The sequence below is a fragment of the Rhinolophus sinicus genome, chromosome 7 (assembly GCF_057876585.1).
Source record: "Rhinolophus sinicus isolate RSI-liver-muscle chromosome 7, RSI-T2T, whole genome shotgun sequence".
Lineage (NCBI taxonomy): Eukaryota > Metazoa > Chordata > Mammalia > Chiroptera > Rhinolophidae > Rhinolophus > Rhinolophus sinicus.
This window is the reverse complement of record NC_142507.1, coordinates 50,358,223-50,382,396: the sequence shown is the minus strand read 5'-3', so window position 1 is coordinate 50,382,396 and position 24,174 is coordinate 50,358,223. Positions and strand designations below refer to the sequence as shown.

General features: G+C 40.7%; 1 protein-coding gene across 29 annotated transcripts in view; it reads right to left on the bottom strand.

The window, feature by feature from the left end:
• Positions 1-24,174, bottom strand: part of PDE4DIP (phosphodiesterase 4D interacting protein) — a 176,305-nt gene that overhangs the window by 75,421 nt on the left and 76,710 nt on the right. For all 29 annotated transcript variants that reach the window (XR_012491576.2, XM_074318453.2, XM_019714221.3 and 26 more), the window contains 4 exons: positions 19,865-19,941; positions 16,707-16,830; positions 16,344-16,519; positions 13,164-13,281 (listed from right to left, as the gene is read on the bottom strand). Coding sequence is in view for 28 of the 29 variants with exons in the window: in XM_074318453.2 (XP_074174554.2) it covers positions 13,164-13,281; positions 16,344-16,519; positions 16,707-16,830; positions 19,865-19,941 (495 nt within the window). In the remaining variant the exon portion in view is untranslated. The remainder of the gene's footprint in view (positions 1-13,163; positions 13,282-16,343; positions 16,520-16,706; positions 16,831-19,864; positions 19,942-24,174) is intronic.

The following is a 24,174-nucleotide window of genomic DNA, read 5'->3' as shown; positions in this document are numbered from 1 at the left end:
TACAGGACACGACCCTGCTGACGCTGTCTTAAGTATTGTCCTAAAGAGCAGCAAGGACTCAAAACTCCATAAAAGTGCAAATTCAAACATTTCCTCACAAATTAATCAAGCCTCATCTCTGACTGAAATGCAAGCCACATTTTCCCATGGGGGAAAATGCTAATGAAACAAAGTAATGAATGAAATAAAGTGCTTTTCAGGAGCAAACTAAATAATACTTTGTAATATTCTCTGTTCCTTAATAAAATTGTACATCTGGCTGAGCGTCTCTAAACTTTAATGAGTATATAGACAGCTTTGTGTAGAAGTGCAAGTCAGAATAAATGGAGAAAAGGCGATTTACCATTGAAGAATATGTTTGCTATAAGTAAAGATCAACATACTGAAAGAGAGAGCTATACATATCGAGGCTTTCAACAACAGATAGGAATAAATCACTCAATCAAAGAAAATTTGAAGCTAGCACTCTATTCACTCCTAGAGAAAATATTTAAAAACCGTATTTCAAAGTGGATAGTAAATTTTAGTACTTGAAATAGTCCTAACATGATCATTTGGTATTATAAAATCATTTCATCCCAACTAAAAGATCACTAGTGTGATCTTTTGCATGAAACAAGCAAAACTTGAAAGTAAAAGTTGAAAAATAAAACATAGAAGAAAAATGTAACACTAATTTTGAAAATTAAGATAAGAGATAATAAATTCAGCATTTCACGGTCCTCACAAATGTCATCTTGGTCAAGATTTTGTATTTAGTTAACATTGGCTACGTATGGGAAGGCAAGCAAAAGGGGGTGGGGCTCAATAAGAACATTTACTTTTAGTCTATATACCATGTGTCATTTGAATTTTTGGCAATGAATGTGTAGTCATCTACTATTTTTAAATTTTTTTTAAATTTAGAAAATATTCTATAGTAAAATCTAAGAATTGAGCCAATTTAACACACGAGTATCAGTCTAAGTAGTAAAACATGAACCTAAAATGAGAATCTTTGTAACGCGATAACTATATATATTACATATACTTGGACAACATATAAACAAAGGTTCAAAGGGGATATACAAGTTATTAAACAGCAATTATGTCTAGAGAATGGAATTATGGATACTTATTTTCATCTTTCCTCCTTGGTATTCTATCATTTTCTATAATAAGCATGTATTGCTTTCGCGATAAGAAAAAGAATTGTTACGAAGAAAAAGGTAAGCTAAACACATTTTCATATATTCATACAATGCAGTACTAACCAGCAATAAAAAAGAATGAACTTTGATGCCCACACATGAATGAAGCATGAAACAAGCCATATACCCATCAATACGTCCTATGAGATTCCATTTATTTTAAGTCTAACAACAACAAAAAAAGAATCTATAGTGAGAGAAATTCAGGAAGTGATTTTAGGGGACGAGATAGGGTGAGAATTGACAGTAAAGGGGTACAAAGAAATTTTCTGGGGTGATGAAATTGTTCTTTATCTTGATTTGGGTGATGGTTACATGGATGTGTACAACCATCAAAACTCATATACTGAACTCTTAGATTTGTAGATTTTATATAGGTTGGTATAGTTCAATTTATAGAAAGATAAAAAGGGGTATATAAAGATAAAAATATATATTACCCATAAACTTTTATCTGATGGATTTCTTCGGTAGAAAGTAAACCACACTTTATCATAAGAATAGGTTTGAAAATTGAGAAGATACATTAGAACCCAGAAGAATCTAGAACCCTTTCTATAAAAGGCCCAACTGCAAATTCATAACTTTATGGTTCCTCTCCATACGAGCTTTGGAAACTATTATATGTCCACAGTTATGATGGAAGCATGCCATGTTGTTAAGGTGAGATTTAGGGGTTTTATGATCATTTAGAATAGGACGATTATTTCTAAAACGTATCAAATGTACATAAGACAGGAAAATTTGACTGAGAACAGGTTTCATATTATGACAAACTTATGAATTAAACAAATTATTCATTTGCTGTATCAGCAGTTTGCCCTCAAAAAATGGATTCATGAGTGCATTCCCAAGCACTTGTCACTAATAACTGGCTCTTAATTTCCTGATCTACAAATGTTGAATTTAAACAGTTGTTTTCAACCTTTGGCATACATTGGAATCAGGGAGGGTTTGTAAAGACACAGACTGCTGGGACCTACTTACTAGAGTTTCTGATTCAATTGGTCTGGGGTGGGACCCAAGAATTTCCTTTCCTGATAAATTCCCAAATCCTGCTGTTGGCTGCTGTCTGGGAGCCACACTTTGAAAACCACTGAATTAAAATGATCCTAAACTGTATTCAGTAAAATGTCAGTCAAAAGATTAGAAACTCTGCAGATAAATGGAAAAACCCATCAATGAAGAACTACGTACAAAACTGTTGACATTAGAGAACTGTATCACTAATTTGGGACGAGATTCCTAAGTATTAGTATGGCCAGGATCTTTTGCCCTATCTCTCTTTTGATCTCCAGATCTTGGAGCCCTGGGAAGGATCTCTTAGAACCTTAGCCACTTTCCTACCCTCTGTGTTGTAGTGTTTCTAAGACCTAATTCTGGGTGAGGAAGGAGTTTCCAAGAGAATGAGATGTGGAAAATCCCCATGTCTCAAACCAGTTGTATTAGGTTTCACTGCCTTAGTTATGACATTGGAAATAGCTGTTCTAATTACTAAAAACTACGCCAAAAAAAAAGTGGTTCTGGAAGAGAAGCTAAAACAGGAAATGCAAGAATATCAAAGTCAAGCCAGTTAGGCTTTATGTACGACACAAGCATGATTTGCTGCTTGCAAAGCTCTAAGATGCCAGAAAGGATTAATGCTTTGCATTAATTCCTATCACAGCATTTAAAAACACTTGTTTTAAAACCAGGAGATTTCCAGTTCAACCACAGATTGCATTAATATAGGTATCAGCAGAATCCCTCTTAAAGTAGTAAACACTAGAGTCTTTCAAGTTAAGGTATCGAATCCCCATAGCTGTTTAAGGGAACATCAAAGTATATGTTAAATCAGTCAACCAGTGAACGAGAATTCATGCAAACTCAGTAGGTCTTTTCTCTGTCTCCAGGGAGCTCTGTTTAGTGGACGGGGAGAAAATGCACATGCTACAATCGGAACAAGTGATTGGTAAATTAAATGGGTTTGACTTAAATTCAATGGGAGTGCAGAAAAAGTTGAGATAGTATGGACTGATGTAGCGGAAGGGGGCCAGAGTGGCACTTGAGATGGGTCTTAGGATGGATAAAACAAAGGAAGGGTCTGCAAAAAAAAGAAAACAGGATCATCAAAAGTCTTGGGAATTGGGTTAAATACAGTGCAAGCCTGTAGGTAGAGAAATGGTGGGCATTTTGTGGGACATTTGAATGGTCAGGTTCATCCTACTCTATTTGTCTTATTCTAATGGCTCATTCAAAGAACATGTATGAAGGGCCAGCTGTAAGCCAGACAAGACGCTGGGGTGCTGTGGAGGGCCTTAGGCAACGGGAATTTGGCTAGTGTTTGGCAAAGGCAAAAGAATTCTGACCCAATGTTATGGAGTTGAGCAGAGAATGGCATGATGAAAACTTATATTCTAGAAAGTTAGCCAGGAGCGGCCGGTTGGCTCAATGGTTAGAGTGGAGTGTTCATAACACCACGGTCGCCGGTTGGATCTCCAAATGGGCCAGGGAGCTGCACCCTCTACAACTAGAGTGAAAACAACGACTTGACTTGGAGCTGATGGGTCCTGGAAAAACACACTGTTCCCCAATATTCCCCAATAAAATTTTTTAAGAAAGAAAGTTAGTCGGCAACAGGATGGCTTGGGGTTTTAGGGAGAGAATTTGAGGTGATGACAGGAAGACATGCTGAAAAGCCACTGTGATTATTCCTATGTAGGGTAATAAAAGTCTGGTGAAGAAACAGAAAGAACATGGTAAATATGAGAATCCTTTTAAAGGAATGAATGGCAGGGCTTGATAACGTATATGCAGAGAGGTTGAAGGAAAAGGAATGATTAAAGATGGAGGTTAGACTTTTGGTCTGGAAGACTGGTAGAAAAGTGGTCTAAATGAACAGAAATGTGACTCCATTTGCAAAAAAAGGTGATGAAAAGTTTGATTTGGGATATGCTGAGTTGGTGACTGAGAAAACTAAGTGGAGCTCTTCTGCAATCAAAGCACAGATGAGAGGGGGACAGAATTTCAAGAATGAGAGGGATGGTTGGTTAACGAAAAAAGCTGAAGTGAGATCAGCAGGAGAGAATGGTCAGACCACGTTCTGTAACTGGGTGAACTTGGAAACGTCACGCTTGTTACTTCACCTCCTTAGAATCCTTCCCTATCAAGCCAAACACTAAATTGTTTTCTCTCCTTTTTCTGAACATCTCTAGATTGTTTAGAAATGTTGCTTCACATTTTTTACTACACTTTTCCATTTCAGGTTCTTGAAACCTAAAACTTGAACCATGTCACACAACCTTAGAAGCTTACCGCTCTCATCATCCTGTGTCCTAGTTCCAGAACATTCATAGTGAAGATCCACTACCTACCTATAGGATGAAGTCCAAAACCCTTAGCCTGGCATTTCAGCATCTCTACAAAAAGATCTGAATCTACTTTTCAGCTTCATCTCCTATGTCTTCATCTTATATGTCTTCCCTAACCAAATGGTGACAGGGCAGGTTTTGGGATATAAATGTGTTCTGTTACCTGTATGCCTCTGCCTCCTCCCTCTGTTCTAATCTGATGGTCAAGCCCTTAGCATTACTTCACTCAGGAGTTTTTACAGAGCGAAGAGCAGAGGCTGAAGTCAAGCATTCCCCTGACTTTTATAAAATTCTAAACCCACTGAGAAGTTTAAGCCAGGTGTCCCAGTGGGGAAGAGGAGAGAAGAACGTCTTTGAGGTCTACAAGAGAGGAGAAAGTGAGATTTCACCCACATTGGGAGTAGACTGGGGGGCAAAGAAAATCAAGGACCCACCTCCATTCAATACCAGTGCCCTGGGGAAGCAGCAAGACCTGGGGGGTGGGGTGGGGCGGGGGAAGGCGGTGGGTGACTTGGAGATGCTGGACTCCAGGTCCATGGGTTCTGGCTTCATAAAGATTCTATTAATAACATAGCGAGCTGTTAGGATTGGCAGAACCGTGCTTGGTGGAGCAGGGGTGCTTCAGCCATGGACCAGTGATCAGAGCACTCTCCTTGACTCTTTGGCACCTGAGAAAACCGAGGGACCTTCACCTTCCCATAACTGAGAGAGTGGACTCTGGGTAACGCTACATTGATTTAAAGAAAGTAAAGAAATGTGATATCTCCTGCGTAACTGACTTTGTGAACTAAGAGTTACACCCACTACGGATCTTTTGTAGACTGTTCTTTGGCATCCAGTCCTAGACCCTTTACACCTCTTTTTATTCTCTTTCACTGTCATCTCATCCTTTCCTATCTTTATACCAGTAGCTTCCCATTTATATCTTTACCCCAGAATTCTCCTGTGAGCTCAACTCTCAAACAGCCAACTACCTACGGTGTCAGAGACATCTCAAAATCACCACAGGAAAGACTGAACCATACGCCTTACTCATCTTCCCCTTAATTATAATGCCCACTCCTTCCTCCTAATTCTCTATTAGGGGTCAGCAGACTAGACTGTGGGCTCAATCCAGCCCCACCTGCTTTTGCAAATGAAGTTTTATTGGAACACAGCCATACCAATTGCTTTATGTTTTGTGTACATCCATTTTGTGCTTCAATGGCAGATACCTTATGGCCCGCAAAGTCTAAATCATTTACTACCTGTCTTTTATAGGAAAAGTTTGCTAATCCCTGCTCTTTGTTTTCTTCCATGTACTTATCACAATTTGCCATTACTTATTTTATTACTTGGTAATTTATCTGTCTCCCTTATTAGAATGTAAGCTTCATAAAGGGAAGCGTTCTGCCTCTCTTGTTCTGTTTTTCCCGCACCTTAGAGCACCAGAGTCTGACCATGGTAGGTACTTAGTAAATAGTCATTGGCTGGAATATGTGAATGAATGAATGAATGAACTGTTTTTATATCTTAAACTTTTATTTCACTCTTTGCGTTGGCACAAAACTGCATTCTTGGCTACCCTCTAATGACCTCATATCTTAAGTAATGGACTTCCATAATAATTAGTTCCCTCAACTTCTTTCCCCTCTCTTCTAGCCTCCTTCCACATTACTCTTTCTAAAGCAGAGCTCAGATATGTCACTTTCCTGCATGGTAACCCGGAGACCTAATGACTTATCAATGAATCACAAACTTCTTACCTGCCACGCAACACCCTCTGACTCTGGCTTCGCCCTATTTCTCTAGTCTAAACTCACTGTCTCCCATATATTCTATTCCAACTACTGCTGCCTTATCCTGAACTTCCCTACCTCTCCATCTCATCTACTTGGAATGTTCTCTCCTATTACTACCATCTCCACTTGTCAAAGTCCTATCCAACTTTCAAGTATTTCCTTTGAGCTGCCCTTCTGAATCCCTTCAAAAGACATCTTCCTGTGCTTTGAATGTCCAAAGCACTTTTGTACCTCTAGTAATTTGTGTGTCCTTCTTCCCATTAGCTGGTAAGCTCTTTAAGAAGAGGAATCATACACCTTACTCATCTTGTTATCTTCTGAGGTACTTAGAGCAGTATGTTCCTAGATCTAAGTAAATAATCCTTGAATGAATGAATGAATGAATGAATGAATGAATGAATGAATTGATGCCTTCCCTTTTGATTTCTTATTAAAATCCTACTCATCCTTCAAAGATCAGAATCTGCGCTGCCCACCCCAGCCTATAATGACTTTTTTTTCTTCTACTGCCTTGTAGTTTGTTTCCATCCATGACCTTCTTACTTTCCATTTAGATTGTAATTTCTAGAAGGCAAAGCAGAAACCTTTTACATTTTTGTGTTCCTCTTCCTTCACATAACAGTCCTGTGTGCACTGTAAATGCTCAACAAATATTTTCAGTGAAGCTGTGAAGAAGCCCCTTATGTTTCCCCCTTCTTGGCTGCTCTAAAGGGTCAGAACTATGATTGCCTTAGCTGATAAGGCCTGTTTCTGAGACATGTTACCAGTGAGGGTTATGTCTGGGAGACAGGGATGTTGAATGAGGATTTGTCGGTGAGTCTCCAGCCACAACCTCTATCAGCTTAAGAAGGGGATACAGAAAAGCTGCTCTAAAAAAATTCTCCTTATATGAATTGGGCGGGAGCTGCTTGAGCTACTTACTAATCCCCGCAAGGTTTTCCATCTCTGCCTGGAGCTCTCAGAGCCAGCGCGAGCGCATTTTTGTCTTAACCTCCTTGCCTTAACCTCCACGTCAGATGTCTCCATGGTAACACTGGAATGTTTGCTGTTTTAGGAAATAACAGCAGTGCTATTTACATCAGGTTCCCAATGAGCCATAAATGCAACGGCTTGAGTGTCTGCTGCTTTGTGTGAGTGGGAAGGTCCAGCCTGATTGTTTAACGTATGCCTCTCCCTCTTCTGTTGTCCTGTTTCATTTTTTAGGCCAGCCACGTTGAAATTACACGTTCATAAGTATTGCTTATCGTATACTGGGGGAGATGGAGAGGAAAGAAAGGAAAGCAACAAAACGAGAATTCGTCTAGACTTTCCTTTGCATGTACATCATTTCCCCCTGCCTTCACACCCTCCAGGTCTGTTTTCATTCAAAAGGTTCTTTGAGATGAAGTTTCCATCACCCTTCAGAGGGGAATAATATCCACAACTGGAACAAGTACCAGCTTTCCCCGCAACTCTGAAGATACCTTCAGTAAAGGGAGAGAAAAATGCTTGGTCAACTTCACTTTATGCAGTTCCTGACTCCCTAGTGAAGAAGATGGCAGCCACATCGAAAGGATCCTGGGCCCTCTGATCACAACAACATGCTGACTGGATGTGGAGGATTGGAAGCAAACACGGAGTGTTAGCCATCAGCCGCCTGTCAAGTTTATGGCATTCTTTGTTCTGTGTAATTAATTAGATAATAGAAGTTCGTAAGTATTGCGCAAGTACACACCAGCTCAGATGGATGCTGTCCAACATGTGGGTAGAATAGAAAAGGAAAACAGAGGGATGGTAAAATCAACGAAGTCAAAGACTCTTGATCAAAACTGCCTTATCTGAGAGAACTAAGAGGCTATTAGAGAAGGGTAACACCCACAGCAGAGAGTTCACGTGTCACAAAGAGCAAGAGTTGCCACACAGGACTGGAACAGAGGGGGGAGACAAAGTGCTTTAGAATTGGTCTTACAACAATCTTTAGCCCTCTCTAATTCACAGAACGGGTTAGAGGGAACAGTTACTAGCATTGTCAAACCATGTTTTATTATCTCAAGAGGTGACACCAATTATCGGCTCAGTTAATCCTCAGTCTAAACAACCACCAGGATTGCCTTTCTAAAATGCAAATCATACGCTTTTATTCCCCTTGCTTAATTTTTAAAAATTCTCTGTTGCCTGCAACATGAAGTCCTGACCTTGATATTTATGGGACCTTCCATCTATGTATTTCGTTCTCCAGCACTTATCACATATTTGGTAAAGCCAGTGACTCTCAATTCCTTATCGACCGTACGCTCCACACCACTGCAGATATATTGCTCCCCCTGCCTAAAACGCACTTCTATTTTCTGCCTGCTGTGCTCAGCCTTTAAGGCCCCAGCGACTTCCAGGGGAGGCTTTCTCTGACTTCCATAGGTAGACTTAATCCCTTACCTGTGTGTCCCTTTAGCACGACGCATATATTTCTATATCTTTATTTACCATCCTCCATTTCAGTTCTTTACATGCCAATCTCTTACTGGACTATAAACCCTTTGAAGGCAAGGACCCCATAGACCAGTGGTTCTACTGAGCAACTATACAATCTCCTACAGTGCATGTTGCAAATTCATGGGGGGTGTTTCTTGTTTTTATTGTTGTCACAATGATGAGTGAGGCAAAGGGTGCTACATAACTAGCATGACATTTGAATGACTTTCAAGTATTCCCTGGGGCACTGATGGAGGTAATAAGATTGTTTATATAATCATCTGGCCTAGGACTTAATTCTGCTGTATAGATAAACATGTTAATAGACATTAAATTTTCCATGAATTGAACTACTATGTAAATTAGGAGAGGATTCTTTTTGTTTCGTTTGGAAATTTACCAAGAGTTTTTCACCTTGGCATGGCCACCTGCCATTTTTGAATTTCCAATATAACATGCCTGCATGTGATAACATCATTTATAACATTAGGCTGCATTTGAAGCTGTGACATTCACAGTGATTTTTTATACAGGCGCTTATTTTTTTTTTATGTCTTTACTATAGTTGTGCTCAAGAATTTACATATTAAAATAAACATTATTTTATTATCAATTATTCTATTTTTATGTCTCATGTCATATACATCTCACAGGGTTGCTTTGAGACTTAAATTAATTTGAGTTGCTATGTAAGGTATTTAGAGTAGCACTTGGCACATAGAAAATGGTACACAGTATGTGCTCATGTCATTACTACAGAAAAGTTGCTGAATATTCATTGATAAATATTTTTAAATTACACTTGGAATATGTGCTTAAGAAATCCTATAAATTCACATCTAGGTTTTATATTATAATAATCTAAACCATTTGAGTGTGATGACATGTTCTCACGATGTTATAGAAAGTGCTTCAATATTTCTTTTTTTGTCAAGGAGATTAACGTGGGATATAACTGTCATTGGGGCCAATTTGCCCTGAACCATTCAGACTGTGTTATGGTTCTCCTGGGGAGCCATAATACAGAATGGACAACTTTGAGTTCCGTCTCTGCCTATAAAACAGTTTTTCTATGTGCACGGCTAACAGGCCCAGAGGGAGAATTGTAACCATTAATCTCTCTAATAAACAACCACGATATTTATTAATTTTGTCTTTTGTAGGACAAAGATAATTACAATGTGAGTGAAGTTTGTAATATCTGACTCATTGACTGACTGTCTTCATAGCTGCTACTCATTTTAAGAATAGCGTTACTCTCAGGTTGCTAATACAGATAACGGTAATAGTAGTTACCACGCTTTTGGCAATATGCTAGACACTGCATATATATTATTTCTAATCCTTACAAATAGCTGAACGTCAGTTAGTTAGTTTGTTAGTTTGTTTGTTTGTTTTTTAATTTAACCTATCACTCCTCCTGTCTCTGATCTTTTGTTCCAGGGGCCACAGAAACTTCTTTCATTTCGTTTCAGTTATTTTTTTAAAAAACTGACTAGTTGACCAAGTACCATCAACTTTATACAAAACGGCCTCATCAAGAAACTAAACATCAGATGTTTTTATCCTTATTTTACAGAGGAGGAAACTGTACTCGGAGAGGTTATGTAACTTGCCCAAGGCCATACATGAGAGAAGTGTTGACAGTGGGATTCAAATATTAAAGCCTGAGCTCATTTTTTCATATCACTCTGCTTCCGTAGGTAAAATCCAGGACACTTCATACTAGAATCAGTTATTGAAGGATCAGGATTCTTTCTCTAAACTCTGCACCCTTCCATAAGTCAATCTGAACCACTGGAATATGGCTGAAAGTTCCCAAGTGTTACATAAATCACGTCAATATTTCTTTCTGTCTAGGCCAGAGAATATAAGATAGAAGCACAGTGACCAAAAACATTCCTTTCCTTTGGATTCTGAACACACAGTGAGAAGAGAATGAAGTTTCCAAAGGATTGTCTGGATGCTCCTTAGAAGGCTGCATGCTCTGGCCAGGCCCTGTGGGCTGTTTCAGAGAAGATCATATAAAACAATTCTATGCACGTTGGCCAGTACTTGGGGCTGAAGTTTTTCTTTTTCATAAGGCACAGACCCAAAGGGAGACATTAGGCAATGAGCTGTGGGAGGGTGTTTGTCCTCCACGTCTGAGAGGACCTACTGTCACAGGTCCCCTGTGGCAGAGCTTCCAATTTGGGTGTTCCAGCCAGCAGGTCTTGAAATGACCCACCACTGGGCTGAGATGTGAACCCCTTGGCTCTCAGGTGGGGGATGGGTCCAGAGGTGAACATGGGCAATCACCTCCACCCATGACCAGGCTTGTCCCTTACTTTAGAGTACCGAAGACGAATAATCGTTTCTTATGAAAAGGAACTTTCTAGGAAAAGGTTTGAGAGACACTGTCTTACAGAATCAATAGCTCCACACAACCAGGTTTATAAATGTACAAAGAGTTGGGTGATAACAATAACAAGAAATCTTTACAGGTACCAGGCAACGTTACAGCAGCATGTCAATTTAGAATAATTTATGTGGCTTGATGCATTTCTTTCCTCTGCCCACACGGTGTTATTATCTTGTGTATGCTATACTTATCCTCGTTCTAGGCATCTCTGTAGAGTAGAATTTAATTTAGTTTTTTTGACATTATAATCTTTCTGTTCTTCATGTCTGTTCTGAAAACTGACATGAAGCCAGTTCCCCTCACTAGCACAGCAAATACTGAATTACATCCACCCATTTTGGTTCTTACCAAAGACACTGGTGAAAATAAGCATGTGTATATAAGTCTATCTGTATTTATGTATCTATCAGTATAAAACTAGTAGGGAGAGTGATTTTGTTTCAGAATTTACATCAGTATTATGTCTTTCAAAGTGCTCACCTTGGGGACGCTACACATTTTCCAATGACACTGGGCTCACTATAATAGAACGTCAGAATTACAGGAGACCGTGGAGATTATTTGGGCTAATTTTCCCATTTCACACAGATGGAGGCTGAGAAGCGATGTACCCATAGGCATACAGTTAATAAAGAAAGAACCCAGCTAGAAATCCAATTTTCCTCATTCCCAGCCGAGTTCTTTTCTCATTAAAAAATGGTAGAGAATCTTTTCAAGAGTGCTGTCAGAAGTTTTCCATATATTTCAATATGTGACTTGCAAAAAAATCTGAGGAACTTTATTTTTTACTCGTGTCTATTATGTTATATGCATACTCATCATTTCCTGAGTTTATTAACCAGAGCTTTCCAAACAAAATGGAACCACAATCCAAGAGGTTCGCAAGTATGGCCACGACAGTGATTTCTTCTGCCCTCATTGTGGCCTCAGCACTCAGGTTTCAAGTGAGAAGCTCCACCCATTTACCACCACACCTTACAAACACTATCATTTGCTATTTGTGCCGGGACACAGGAAAGGTTGGTTCTTATCACTGCTCTTTTTATCCTGATTCTAACCTCTGCATATGTAAGACAATAAATTAAATGCCATATTTTGTTTCATCGTTGGTCTAAGACCTCTAAGAATACCTGGTAATTGTTAATGTTGCTTAGGCACAGATATATTCTAGGGTTCCTTGAAAAAGTATCATTTTAGTAAATTAGAAGTCAAATGGAGGTGAGAGTTCCCTCTGAAGTAGCTTCCAAAAGACACAATATAGATCAATGCAATTCTTTTCACCACAGTGAGGGTTCTCTCTTTGGTCCTCTCACATTATACAGTGTGTAGAGTTATAAATCATTCAGTGTGGTAGGCAAAATTCTAATGACCCCCATGATTCCCACTTCCGGAATCCACACCTTTATCTAATCCCCACCCCTTGAGCGTGGGCAGGACCTGTAAGTTGCTTCTAACCAACAGAATATGACAAAGGTGATGGAACATCACTATATTGTTATATGGCAAATGTGAAGGGAAGTTGCAGATGTAATTAAGGTCCCTATTCATTAAGTAAATTAAAAGTAATATACTGGTGGGCCAGACTTAATCAGGTGTCTAGAGGTGAGAAAAGCAACAGTCTCTCTCTCCCTTTCCTTCTCCCTCTCCCCGCCCCCCACACTGCTGGATGTGAAGAAGCAAGCCGCCATAACTTCTTGCAACAACCTGAGGGAGCTTAGAAGCAGATCCTTTAAGTGAGCTCCCCAGATGAGGAAGCACCCCAACTGACACCTTGATTTCAGACTTGTGAGACCCCGAGCAGAGAAACCAGCTAAGCCATTCCTGGACTTTTGACCCATAGAAACTGTGAGATAATAACTGTATGTGGTTTCAAACCACTAAGTATGTAGCAATTTGTTACACAGCAATAGAGAGCTAATACCTTTAGATATAAAAAAGCAGCGCTTGTGAAAGCACGAGGCAAGTGTGTCAGGAAGTACCGCCCAAACCTCACCTGTACGTCCATGCTAGTTGGCTCCTCCAACAGGTGTAGCAGTTGCTGTTTCTCCTGAGAGAGCTGTTCTACGAGCTTCTCCTGGGAAGCCAGACTCTGACTCAGTTCTTCAATTCGTCTGGATCAAAGGAAAAGTAAGAACGGTAATTATGGTCATGATACAATTATTACTTTTATTTTTCAGCCCACTCCAAAGACCGCATGGTCCGGTACAGTTGGTTTTCAGCTCTTTTTGGGTCATTGAACTCTTTGAGACTTTTCTTCAGAAAGCCATCTATGGTGTGCTCCAGTCCCAAATATTTACACAAATGACCTTTGGCGTTCATTGTTACCGGGTTCATGAACCTCCTGAAGCTGATCCATGGATATACAGGCCATATGTATGCAATTCTTGGAACAAGGGCCCAGAAGTCGTGCTTTTCTTTTTTTCTTTTTTTTGTTGTTGTTATTACCGTTCCACTCAATAAACAATTCTTGGATAACCATTATGTATACTCACTGTACTCCACCAAATCCTGGCAATATAAAGTTGGAAAAAATGCAATCTCTGCTCTGTAGAAACTTAAATTCTTTTTGTGTATGCCAAGAGTTTGGGGAGTTGGGAGGCAAAGCAATATAAAAAATAACAGTAATAGAATGTAACAAGTGCTACCACACCAGAGGTATATACCATGTATCAGGCACCCTGGGAGCTACAGGAAGACAGATAAATAAGTGATTCATTTGACTTGGAGGTGTCTGGGGGAAGTTCAGGAGAAAAGATTTTGAAAACGGGGTTGTTTTCTATACTCAGACTGAGGAGCTTAAACAAAGGAATGAAGGCAGGAAGATTCGAGATATATTTGGGGACGAGTCATGGGAAGAAGGAAGAGGGGAAAGCTGGAAGGAAGAGGTAATAGCTGGAGAAGAGTCTGGAAATTGACTAGGCTTAAGTTAAAAGACTACGTATTGTGCTGAAGTATAGAAACCACAGGTTCAAAGCAACAGTTGCTCATCTACTACGTGCAAGGCATATCTTGCTGTTTCCGTGTTTGTGAGTCTTCAGAACACTGGATACCTGTCCTCGGGAAAGTGCTGGTACGAGATGAAATGTTTCCAACAGTGATGATTAGTCCTTTGTAAGTGTGTAAAACAGTAATAGAACCTTGGGAGGAAAATAGTTTGGCAGAAAGGTAAGGGGTACCAGTAAGTCAAGTAGGAACCTCATAAGCAAATTATAAGTTCATTTAGGATATGAGGATCAGCTAAAATTTGGGGATGAAAAAGAACTTTAAAAACTTAGAAACATTATACAAATGCACGCTGTAGCGATAATTCTGATAATTCTCCATGGCGTCTGTGCTGGAACATTTCTATTTTTCTCAAGCCTCAAACCTCATTCATCACTTTGACCCCGCCAATCTCTACAGATGACGTGTTTTCTTACTTTACAAAGTCGTTCGAGGCCATCTGATATGAACTCCCTCAATTTATTTGCTGTGCATATAGGTTTTTGTTTCTGTTTGTTTATTTAATGAGTGTTTATTGGGATACAGAGATGAGACAACGTCTCAGGAAATCTAGCAGGGAAGATCTGAAAGAAAATACAACAGCACACCAGGAATTGTGCACTAATAGATGTTTATATGAAACGAAGCAACAATAGAGGTTTAATTCTGCTGTCACAAAAGCCTTCACAGAAGTAATGACTGATGCCTTAGTGAGTTTTGAAGGATGAGTAGGAGTTCACCAGAAGGGGGAAAAGTGAGATGTTGCCCACAGAAGGAAGAGCGTGAGCAAATCTGGAAACCTGACGCAGCATTATTGTTTTATATGGAGGCAGTGTGGCTTCAGCGCTTGCTTCCAAGATATGCCTGCAACCGTGTTCCATAACCTTCCAAATGCTAGTTTCTTCATTTCTAAAGTATAATAATCCCTATCTCATGTGGTTGTGAGGAGAAGTAAACAAAAATGTACAGTACTCAGCTCAACTGTAGAGTAAGAGCTCAGCAAACCTTAGTCATCATTATTAAGACTAGTTTGGCTTCAGTGAAGTACGGAGGGGTCACGGTAGGGTCTGGGAGAAATCAGGGGTCAGATCATAAAAGGCTTTGATGGCTACACTAAGGAGAATGGAGCTTATCTCCTGACGGTGGTGGAGAGCTTTGTAAATGACTCTGCAATGCCAAGATCAGATTTGTGTCTCAAAAAGATCACACTGGTCATTGGGTGTACGTCGCCTATTTTCACCAATTTAGTTAAAAACTACTTACGGCTCTTTATACCATCATAGTATCATGCATCTAAGAGGCTACATTATTGGTTGATTTGATATTGTTGAATTCTCCACTTCAAAATTGCTCTGAATTGTTAGATTTGGATGGAATGGAGAAGGCCAGACCCAGAGTAAAGAAAACAGGACACTGCTGCAGCAACCCAGACAGTGACGGCCTCAACAACTGCTCAGTTTCTCTTGGGGGGAAAGCCAAGTTCCTGCTCATGGAGTACAAAGCTGGCATGATCAGACCCCGATTCTCAGTACAGCTCACCTCTCACTAGTCTTCCCCAGACTCTCTACTCGAGCTGAGTACGACTGTTTGCAGGTCTTGAATTAAGCCCTTCCCTACGTCTCGGTTTCTCCTTCTGTACAGAACATGTCTCGTCCTCACCCACGTCCTACACTTTCTTCTAACTTCCATTCATTCTTCAAAACTCAGCTGAGGTTTCAACTCTTCCAGGAGGCTTTTAATGGCAACTTACTCTTTTAGTTTGGCACAGAGGACAATCTTACATGTCCCCAGCACCCCATGTCACTTCTATCAGAGAACTTATTAAAATCGTGTAACATGTTTCTTGATGAGAGCACTGGGTCTCCAGCTCTGTAACCTCTGTGCTTAGCCCAGCGTCTGGCGTGTAGCAGGTGCTCAATAAATGTATATTGAATAAGTGAATCCATGTGTCTTGCTTGTCACTATTTGCGCATTGTTCTCCTTAAGGTTCCTGATGGGCAACAAAAGAGTTCTGTAATGAATGCCACTGAAGACTTGATCCTGAAAAGAAATATTCTGGTTGTGGGAGCCATAAAGTCTTAGAAATAGAGATGGCCCACTGTAAGTCCCTAACAGGGCAGCTGCTATGGGGTCTCATAGCCTCGACAACTGGCAGAAGACAAGGGACAAATAGATCACCAAAGGAACCTACTCATCTCTCTGGGCCAGGGCCGCGGTGTACGGGTCGGGCTTGACCGGCTCTCCTGGTCCGCCCTCCCGGTCCTTGGCCACTTCCTTCAGCTTCTCTGACAGCTCCAGGTTACACTCCTTCTCGGCTTCCACCAGAGCTGCCATGCGCGCGGCTTCATTCTTTGCTAGCCTGGATTCCTGCAAAGAGAATGCAAACAGAGGCTGCCAAGTCTCCACCTAGCTTAGGAGCCCTAACGCACGGGGGCAGCTGAGGAGTTTTGGAAGGAAAGCGGGGAGGGAAAGGTGAATGGGGGGGGGGGGGACAGAGCAGCAGGGAAAGGGCGAAAGGCCCCTGGGCTGTGGACCTTTGGAAACTCCCACTCACCTCCTGCAGAAGCTGGATCTTATTCTCCAGGAGTTCGTACACATGCTCCGTCTCCTGCTGTCTCTCCGCAAACTGGCGCTGGAGCTCGGCCTCATTATGGCTATTGAGATTCTCCCCATCGGCCCTAAAACCACGGAGTATTAGCTAATCAGAGCCGCTCAAATCATTTAGCAAGTGGACCCACTAAGGGTGTTTCAGTAATTCAGGGTCACACTGGTGAGGAGAAACAGGAGGCAGTTTTCCCTCTGCAGTTATTTGTGGAAGGGCGCTTTCCAACCTTTTCAGTTAATCTTTTAGGAACTCTAACTGTTTTTCTTGCTTGTCAATCAGAATATACTTGACTCCCTAGATGCTTCTATTGCTGTAGCTTCAAGAGGAGAATGTTCCATTGGGAAGGCGGGTAGTCATCAAATGGTTCAGAACTCAGCATCACATGCCCTTGGACCCTTCCACTCTGACTGCCCTCCCAGAGTGCTTTGCTACTTCCCTGCCTTCCTTGAGATTTGAATTTAAAGTGTTCCTTCCCTTTAGGCTGCTGGGACAGAGTGTCCACTTGCACAGCAACAGAAATGCTCTCCTCCTTGACAGTCAGTAACCCTGAACCTGGGCTACCTGTCCAGAGTTCCCTCTACTTTTCCCATGGTCCCATGCAGACAGCAGACACTTCATCTATGGAAGCTCAGGGTTCTGGCCCAGCTTTGTTTCTCTGATGTCCATAGGAATGCACGTCCAGGCGCTAGCATGAAGCGGGTAAGGTATCACCAGCTTATTTTTAGCTAACAACAGCTGCCCTTGGATGTCTGAGGATTAGAAATTTTGAGGCCAGTATCAGGTGCTGAAAGATCTTAATTCCGGTTTGGTTTTATTCCTGTTTTAAGCCATTTGTTGAGAACCAGGGGCCATCTTCTTGTTCTCAGGGCGGAGAACAATACTGAACCTTCATAGGCTCATGATACATCAAAGCTGCTCTATCCAAGCTCGTGGTGCTTTCATATTTGGCCCAGGAGGTTGTGTCCACATGGCGCTGCTCTAAAGATTACAGGATTCCTTGGTTAATAGTAGATACCACTCAGCACCGTCCCAGAGGCTATATTTACCTTGAGCTCCCATAGCATTATGCAGCCTTTTGGGGGTAGAAGGGTCTAGGTTGACACAAGTCCAGAGAATAACCCAACACCCCTAAAAAGGCAGACCTCAGGAATCATCAGCTTTTACCTTGCCTCCATATTCCTAGATAAGCGCAGTAGACAAAAGCTAACCATAATATCTTGAGAATGGAAGTCATACATTTTCTAAGTACCTCAGTCAGCCAGGAATTCCTGATTTAATAGACTACAGCTGTTGTAAAGTCAGAAGTGCCTTGAACTTGATGCCAGAAGATGTGGGCTCTGCCACTCATTTTAGAAGACTCTAACCCCCTGTACCTTAGTTTTCTCATTTCTAAAAATAGAATAATGCCACCTCATTAAAAGTGTAAGTGACATAAAAATTTTAAAAAGCATTGCACAAATCTCAAAATCAATTTCTCTATGGTCATTGTAAGTTTCCCTAAAATCTAATTAGTTCACTTAATGCCTTAGTAAGTATTTAATAACTCCAGCATGTTGTGTATAATTGAGTCTGGTTTTGAATATTCTGCTCTTGCTGGGCTGCTATCCTAAATATCAAGAAATACTCTAGTGATAGAAAGAATGCCGGATCCGACTGAATGTATACCGATCCCAGGATATAATCTGAAAATTATTTTAATAACAATTTTAATAATGCCCCCCATTAAAAACTAAGTTTTTTCATTACGAAAACTGTAAATTATAAAAGTAACCATTTTAACAATAAAAAAGCATAGAAAGAAAACAATAAAGTCTTCTCCCCATCACCAATTCTAATCTCACTACCTTGACATAAGTACTGTTAAAGAGTTTGGTATGTAACACTCCAGTTTTTTGTTTTTTGTATGCACAATCAAGGAAACACACATAAACACAGAGAGGACTGTTTGTCTTTACCCAAAGGGGCTAATACTATAAATATTTGTCAGCCTTTTTTCCCCTTACTTAGTGTATCAGGGACTTCCCGCAAGGATAATACTATAGAGTTAATTCATTCTTTTTAATGCTTGCATAGTATTCCACAGTACAGTTATATCAAAATGCCTTCAACCACTGCCCTATTGGTGGGTAGCGATTCTAGTGTTTTGCCATTACAAAGAATGATTACAAGTAATCCTCCTTACGCATTTATCCTTTCATACTTGTGTTTTAGTTATGAAGAACAGATTCATTCTAGGGATTATTTACTCAAAGGAAATGCCTATTTTTCACTTTGACAGGTAGTGCCACGTACCAAAAATGTTGCCACAATTCACACTCTCCCCAGCAGTGTGTGAGAGTGCCCATCTTCCCCAAAATCTATGCCCGCCCTGGATGTTATTAGTAGATTATTGAGTATGAAGTTCATAATCTTAAGTCTGGTGAATTTACCAATCTACGGCAAAGTCTGTCAGATTTACCATGTTTCACCGAAAATAAGACCGGGTCTTATATTTAAAGTTTTGCTTTAAGTCAGACAGAAAAAGCAGAGAACCATATGATTTCACTGATATGTGGTATAGAAACCTAAAACAACAAAAGAACAAGACAAACAAATGAGAAACAAAAACTCATAGACACAGACAATAGTTTAGTTGTTACCAGAGGGTAACAGAGGTGGGGGGTAGGAGATGAGGGTAAGGGGATCAAATATATGGTGATGGAAGGAGAACTGACTCTGGGTGGTGAACACACAATGGGATTTATAGATGATGTAATACAGAATTGTACACCCGAAATCTATGTAATTTTACTAACAATTGTCACCCCAATAAATTAAAAAAAAAAAAAAGTTTTGCTCCAAAAGACACATTAGGGCTTATGTTCAGGGGATGTCATCCTGAAAAACATGCTAGGGCTTATTTTCTGGTTAGGTCTTATTTTCAGGGAAATATGGTAGTAACAGAGAGCCTAAGGTGAAGAAAGCACATGACTGTAGTCTCCGGATTGGACGCAGCATCCAAAGGCCAGAGTTCAGGGGAAGGAATTTGGCTCCAAATCTATGCTCTCAGAACAGTAAACCAGACTCTGGAAGGGACTGGAACTCAACTAGTGCAAAGCCCAACTCACCAAGTTTGATCCAGATGCTGTTTCTTGCCCTGGAGTTCTCGTTTCAGGCTCTCGACTTCAACCTTCAGCTCGATGTTCTGAAAAGCACACAGGCATTGGTCATCAGTAACGGACACAGACCCTCTGTCCTTGAACCAGGTTCCTACTTGAGTCTTGCCTTGGTCCACAAGTTGTCATCTCATCTCAACCCTTTTCATGGCCCTTGACATAAATGTGGGTTCAGATGTATCAGTAACACGGTTGACAATGAATGAACTGTACGGCTTCAGGATGTCCCTGGAGTTACTTACCCATCATTCTCCACTGCCCAAGCCTGCTTGCTCTCCAAAGCCGGAAGGCAGAGCATGTGTTAAAAGAATTTTTTTCTTACCAATATAGGTCTGTTCCTGAAAACCAAACTGCTGTATATAGAAGTGTATTTTAAACATCCCCGGGGATTTAATTCTTTAAAGAAATTATGTTGTGAACATTTTTGAAAACAATACACGGCCCTTATCATTCAATTGGACCTTCATAAATTGGTTTTCCTTAAGGTGAGAGGGGATTCTGATGGTAAATCCATGGAGAGAACGATTCGTTTTTATTGAGGTAAATCAGCAACAAGTCGGATTTTGACAAAAAGACAAAGGAGATAAAAACCTTCCAAGTGAAGTCAAGTATGGACACAGATTTGGCGAGATGTGGTGCATGACGCGTTCGGGGCAGGTTAAGGGGCCTGGTGAGTGATGACGAGTGGGAAATCAGTACAGAAAAGAGTTTACACCTAGTCTGTGAAATTCATGCTAAGATAACGGAGTAATAATCACTAGAGGACAAGAACTCACCAGGGAGCTGTAGGCAAAATACTGCCATGATCAGGTCTGTATGGAGGAAGAAATTTATGGAAGACGTGAAGATGGATAAGCCAGGAGGGAGAAAGACTCAAGAGACCTTTCAGAGGTGGAATCCATAGGGCTTGGTGATGTGTGAGAGGTTCACATCAGACCAGAGGGAGGAGCAAAGCTGAGGCTGAGATTTCTAGCATGTGGGTGTTAATGCATGCTAATAACTAAACGAGGGGACAGAAAAAGAAGAGCAGGTTGATAGGGGGGCCTATGGGGGAGTCTATGTATATTAGTTTATACATTTACTTTATTTAGCTTAGCTCTGAGTGCCCAGAGACGAGTGAGTCCCTTCCCCGATGAACGTAATATGGCAGATTTTATTAATACTATGTTACGGACTTCATCACACGAGCCTCAGTTTTCTCACTGGTAAGGTGTTGTTTCTTTTTTAATGAAGATAATAATGTCTATCGCACAGGGGACTTTGTGCGGATTAAGTGAGATAACGTACACCTAGAAAACCTAGAAGGCTGCCGTGCACACAGCTGCTCGCCAACCTTCGTTCCCTCCCCTTTCATTCCTAGGCCAGTTGAGGACCTCAGCCCCACCAAGAAAAAGATTTAAATCTAAAGGGAGGAAAAATGGAGGATGTGATTATGTAGGCTCTATCTTTTCTAAAACCTAGATAAGTAAATGAAGTTTGATGAATACCTGAATTAATTTGGTGAAAGTTCACAGATTTGAAGATCTTAGCATTTATCTGTTCCAGGCCCCTCATTCTAAAGACACGGAAATTGAACCCCAGAAGGGTTCCTCTAAGATCAAAGCAATAACCGAATCCAGCCTTCCACTCCAGAGTTTCAGCCAGAGACCAGCTCAGGAAACACTGCCAATTTTTGCCTGAATTAGCAGAACATGACAAATTATAGAATTGGGAAACATGCTACATTAAGCGTACTCTTGAAAGAATATCTGGAGGCAGGAGTATAGCGGTCAAAAGCATAGATTCTGAAGGTGAGAAGAGGGCTTGGCAAGTCACCTGCCCTCTCTAAAAGTCTCAACTTCTTCTTCTATCAAGCGGGCTGGTCATAATGGCACCCAGCATATAAGGCTGTTGAGAAGACTAAATAAAATAATGCACCAGAAGCACATTGCGTGGTGACTAGCGTGCAGTAAGGATTCAAAAAACTGGTAACTATGATTATCTATGAAAACGACAACAACTTACCCTCTATGACTACTACAGGTGAAGTTCCCAGCCATAATCACGTATGGAACTAATGTTACGTCATAGAAAGGAAAGAAAAATATTACACCAAAGGTGGGCTCTACCGGGTCCCTGCACACAAATACACACCCAGTCTGAACATTCTTCAGCTTTTAGCTTTATCCTTCTGAGCTAAGTAGAAAGAAGAAACGAAAAGGAGGAAAAGAAAAGAAAAAAGAGGAAAGATAAGAAAACAGAATGGCTTTACCATGATGTCTATTCAATCAAACAGACAATAAAGTTCATGAGTCTCGCACAAAATTCCTAAAATAGCTTCATCTCCACAAGATTAGATCCGAAATCTTATAATCCGTTATTCCAGTGGCTCAAACTAATTTCACAGGTGCGACAACATCTTACCACATGGAAATGCAAGTACATATCAGTTTAAGGGTTAAAATCTAACCCTTCTGTAACCTCCTTTGGCAGAAAAAACCACTGCCTAGTTAAACTGGGATGAATCCGACTTTCTCTATGTTGGTAGCTTGTTTTGGAAATATCACTTGACCAGACAGAGCCTTTAATGGCAATCCATGTTTAAACACAGGATTCTCCTGAATTGATTTCCAACCTTGGTATTTATTGCAAAGTTCAACACAGAATTGGATTAAAAGAAATGACAACATTGGTGAACCTTGAAAACATGACGCGAAGTGAAAGAGATCAGTCACAAAGGGCCACACAGTGTATGATTCCATTTATATGAAATGCCCAGAATAGGTAAATCCACAGAGAAATAAAGTACACTGGTGGTTGACTAAGGGCTGAAGGGGGATAGGGAACCAGGGGGGATGGTTAGTAAGTTTCTTTTGGAGTGATGGAAATGTTCTAAAATTGTGCTGATATTTGCACAACTCTGAATATACTAAAAACGTTGACATGTACATTGAATCATATACTTTAAATGGGTGAGTTGTAATGGTATGTACATTTTATCTCAAGGAAATGGTTACAAAATGGCTTCCCAAAGCCCTAGAAAGTTACAATAATTAAAATTCAATGATAACGCAAGGTTCTCTAACAGAGATTAGCACTGGCTATTAAAGAATCTCTTTGCAATCCTGCCCCTTCTCTTCAGCCCCCGTGGTTACCACCGTATTGGATACTCCTTCCCTCTCATTGGGATCAGGGTAAATAGTCTCATCAGTGGTCTCCCCAACTTCAGCCTCGCCACCATTTGGCTCTGATTAGTTTACTCCCTTTACTCAAAAAGCTTTTAATGGCTTTTACCTGCACAGCAATTACGTTTTACACAACTGAGCCTGACAATAGAGTCTATTCAAAATTTGACCTCAACCCTCCTATCCAGCTTTAGCTCTATCCCGTCATGCTCCATCAGCCTCACCGGATCGCCCACACACGTCCTGGGCTTTCTCAGAGCCATGTCACTCCTCGCCCTTCACCTTCATCATTACATGCCATGTCCCTTATGAAGCCTTATTGTATCTCCCCGCCGTGAAAAGCGATTTCTTATGCCTCTGGTTTTTCATAATACCATTTTTCTTGTACTTCGTATTGATATACCATATAATAGCGCTTTGTTTCTACACATGTCTTGCTTACACTTTTAGGTTACAGACTCCCTAGGGACAGAGAAAATGGTGGAACCAGCCAGGTGCTCTGGTCGTCAGCTTTTGCCTTTCAACTCTGCGATGCTGGGTCACGTGTTTCGGGACAGGCAGACCCAGAATGCCTTTCTGCCACTTTCTAGCTGGGTGACCTTCATTGTGTCAGTCACTAACCCTCCTAGAACCTAATTCCTCATCTATAAAGCGGGGTTAAGAAAAGTACCTTGACGGTTGTAGTGAGGGATTAGTGAAATAACCTAAGTGCCCAGTACAGTGTCTGATTCAACTAACTAGCTGCTGTGACCCACCTGAGGCCCTTACAGGACTTGGCACCTAAATGAAGGAAACACATTGAAGGAGAAAACCAACCAAGACATAAGTAGAAATGGAATGACAATATGTTCATTGAGTGAGTACGAAGGGAACAGGATAATACTGTGTGATTGTGCAACACACTTTGTATCTGAAGCCTTTAAAAGACTTCCTCTGTTTTGAACTGAGAATATTCTCTGGAAGTATGTTATAAGCCCATTGAGAGGAAAGGTTGCTGAAACTGAGGCATACTAAGGAGAAAGAGTTGCCTGGGGTAACTCTGAGTCACTAGTAGGATTCTGAATACAGCTTAGAATTCCAGCCTCTCCTCCTCCCCGC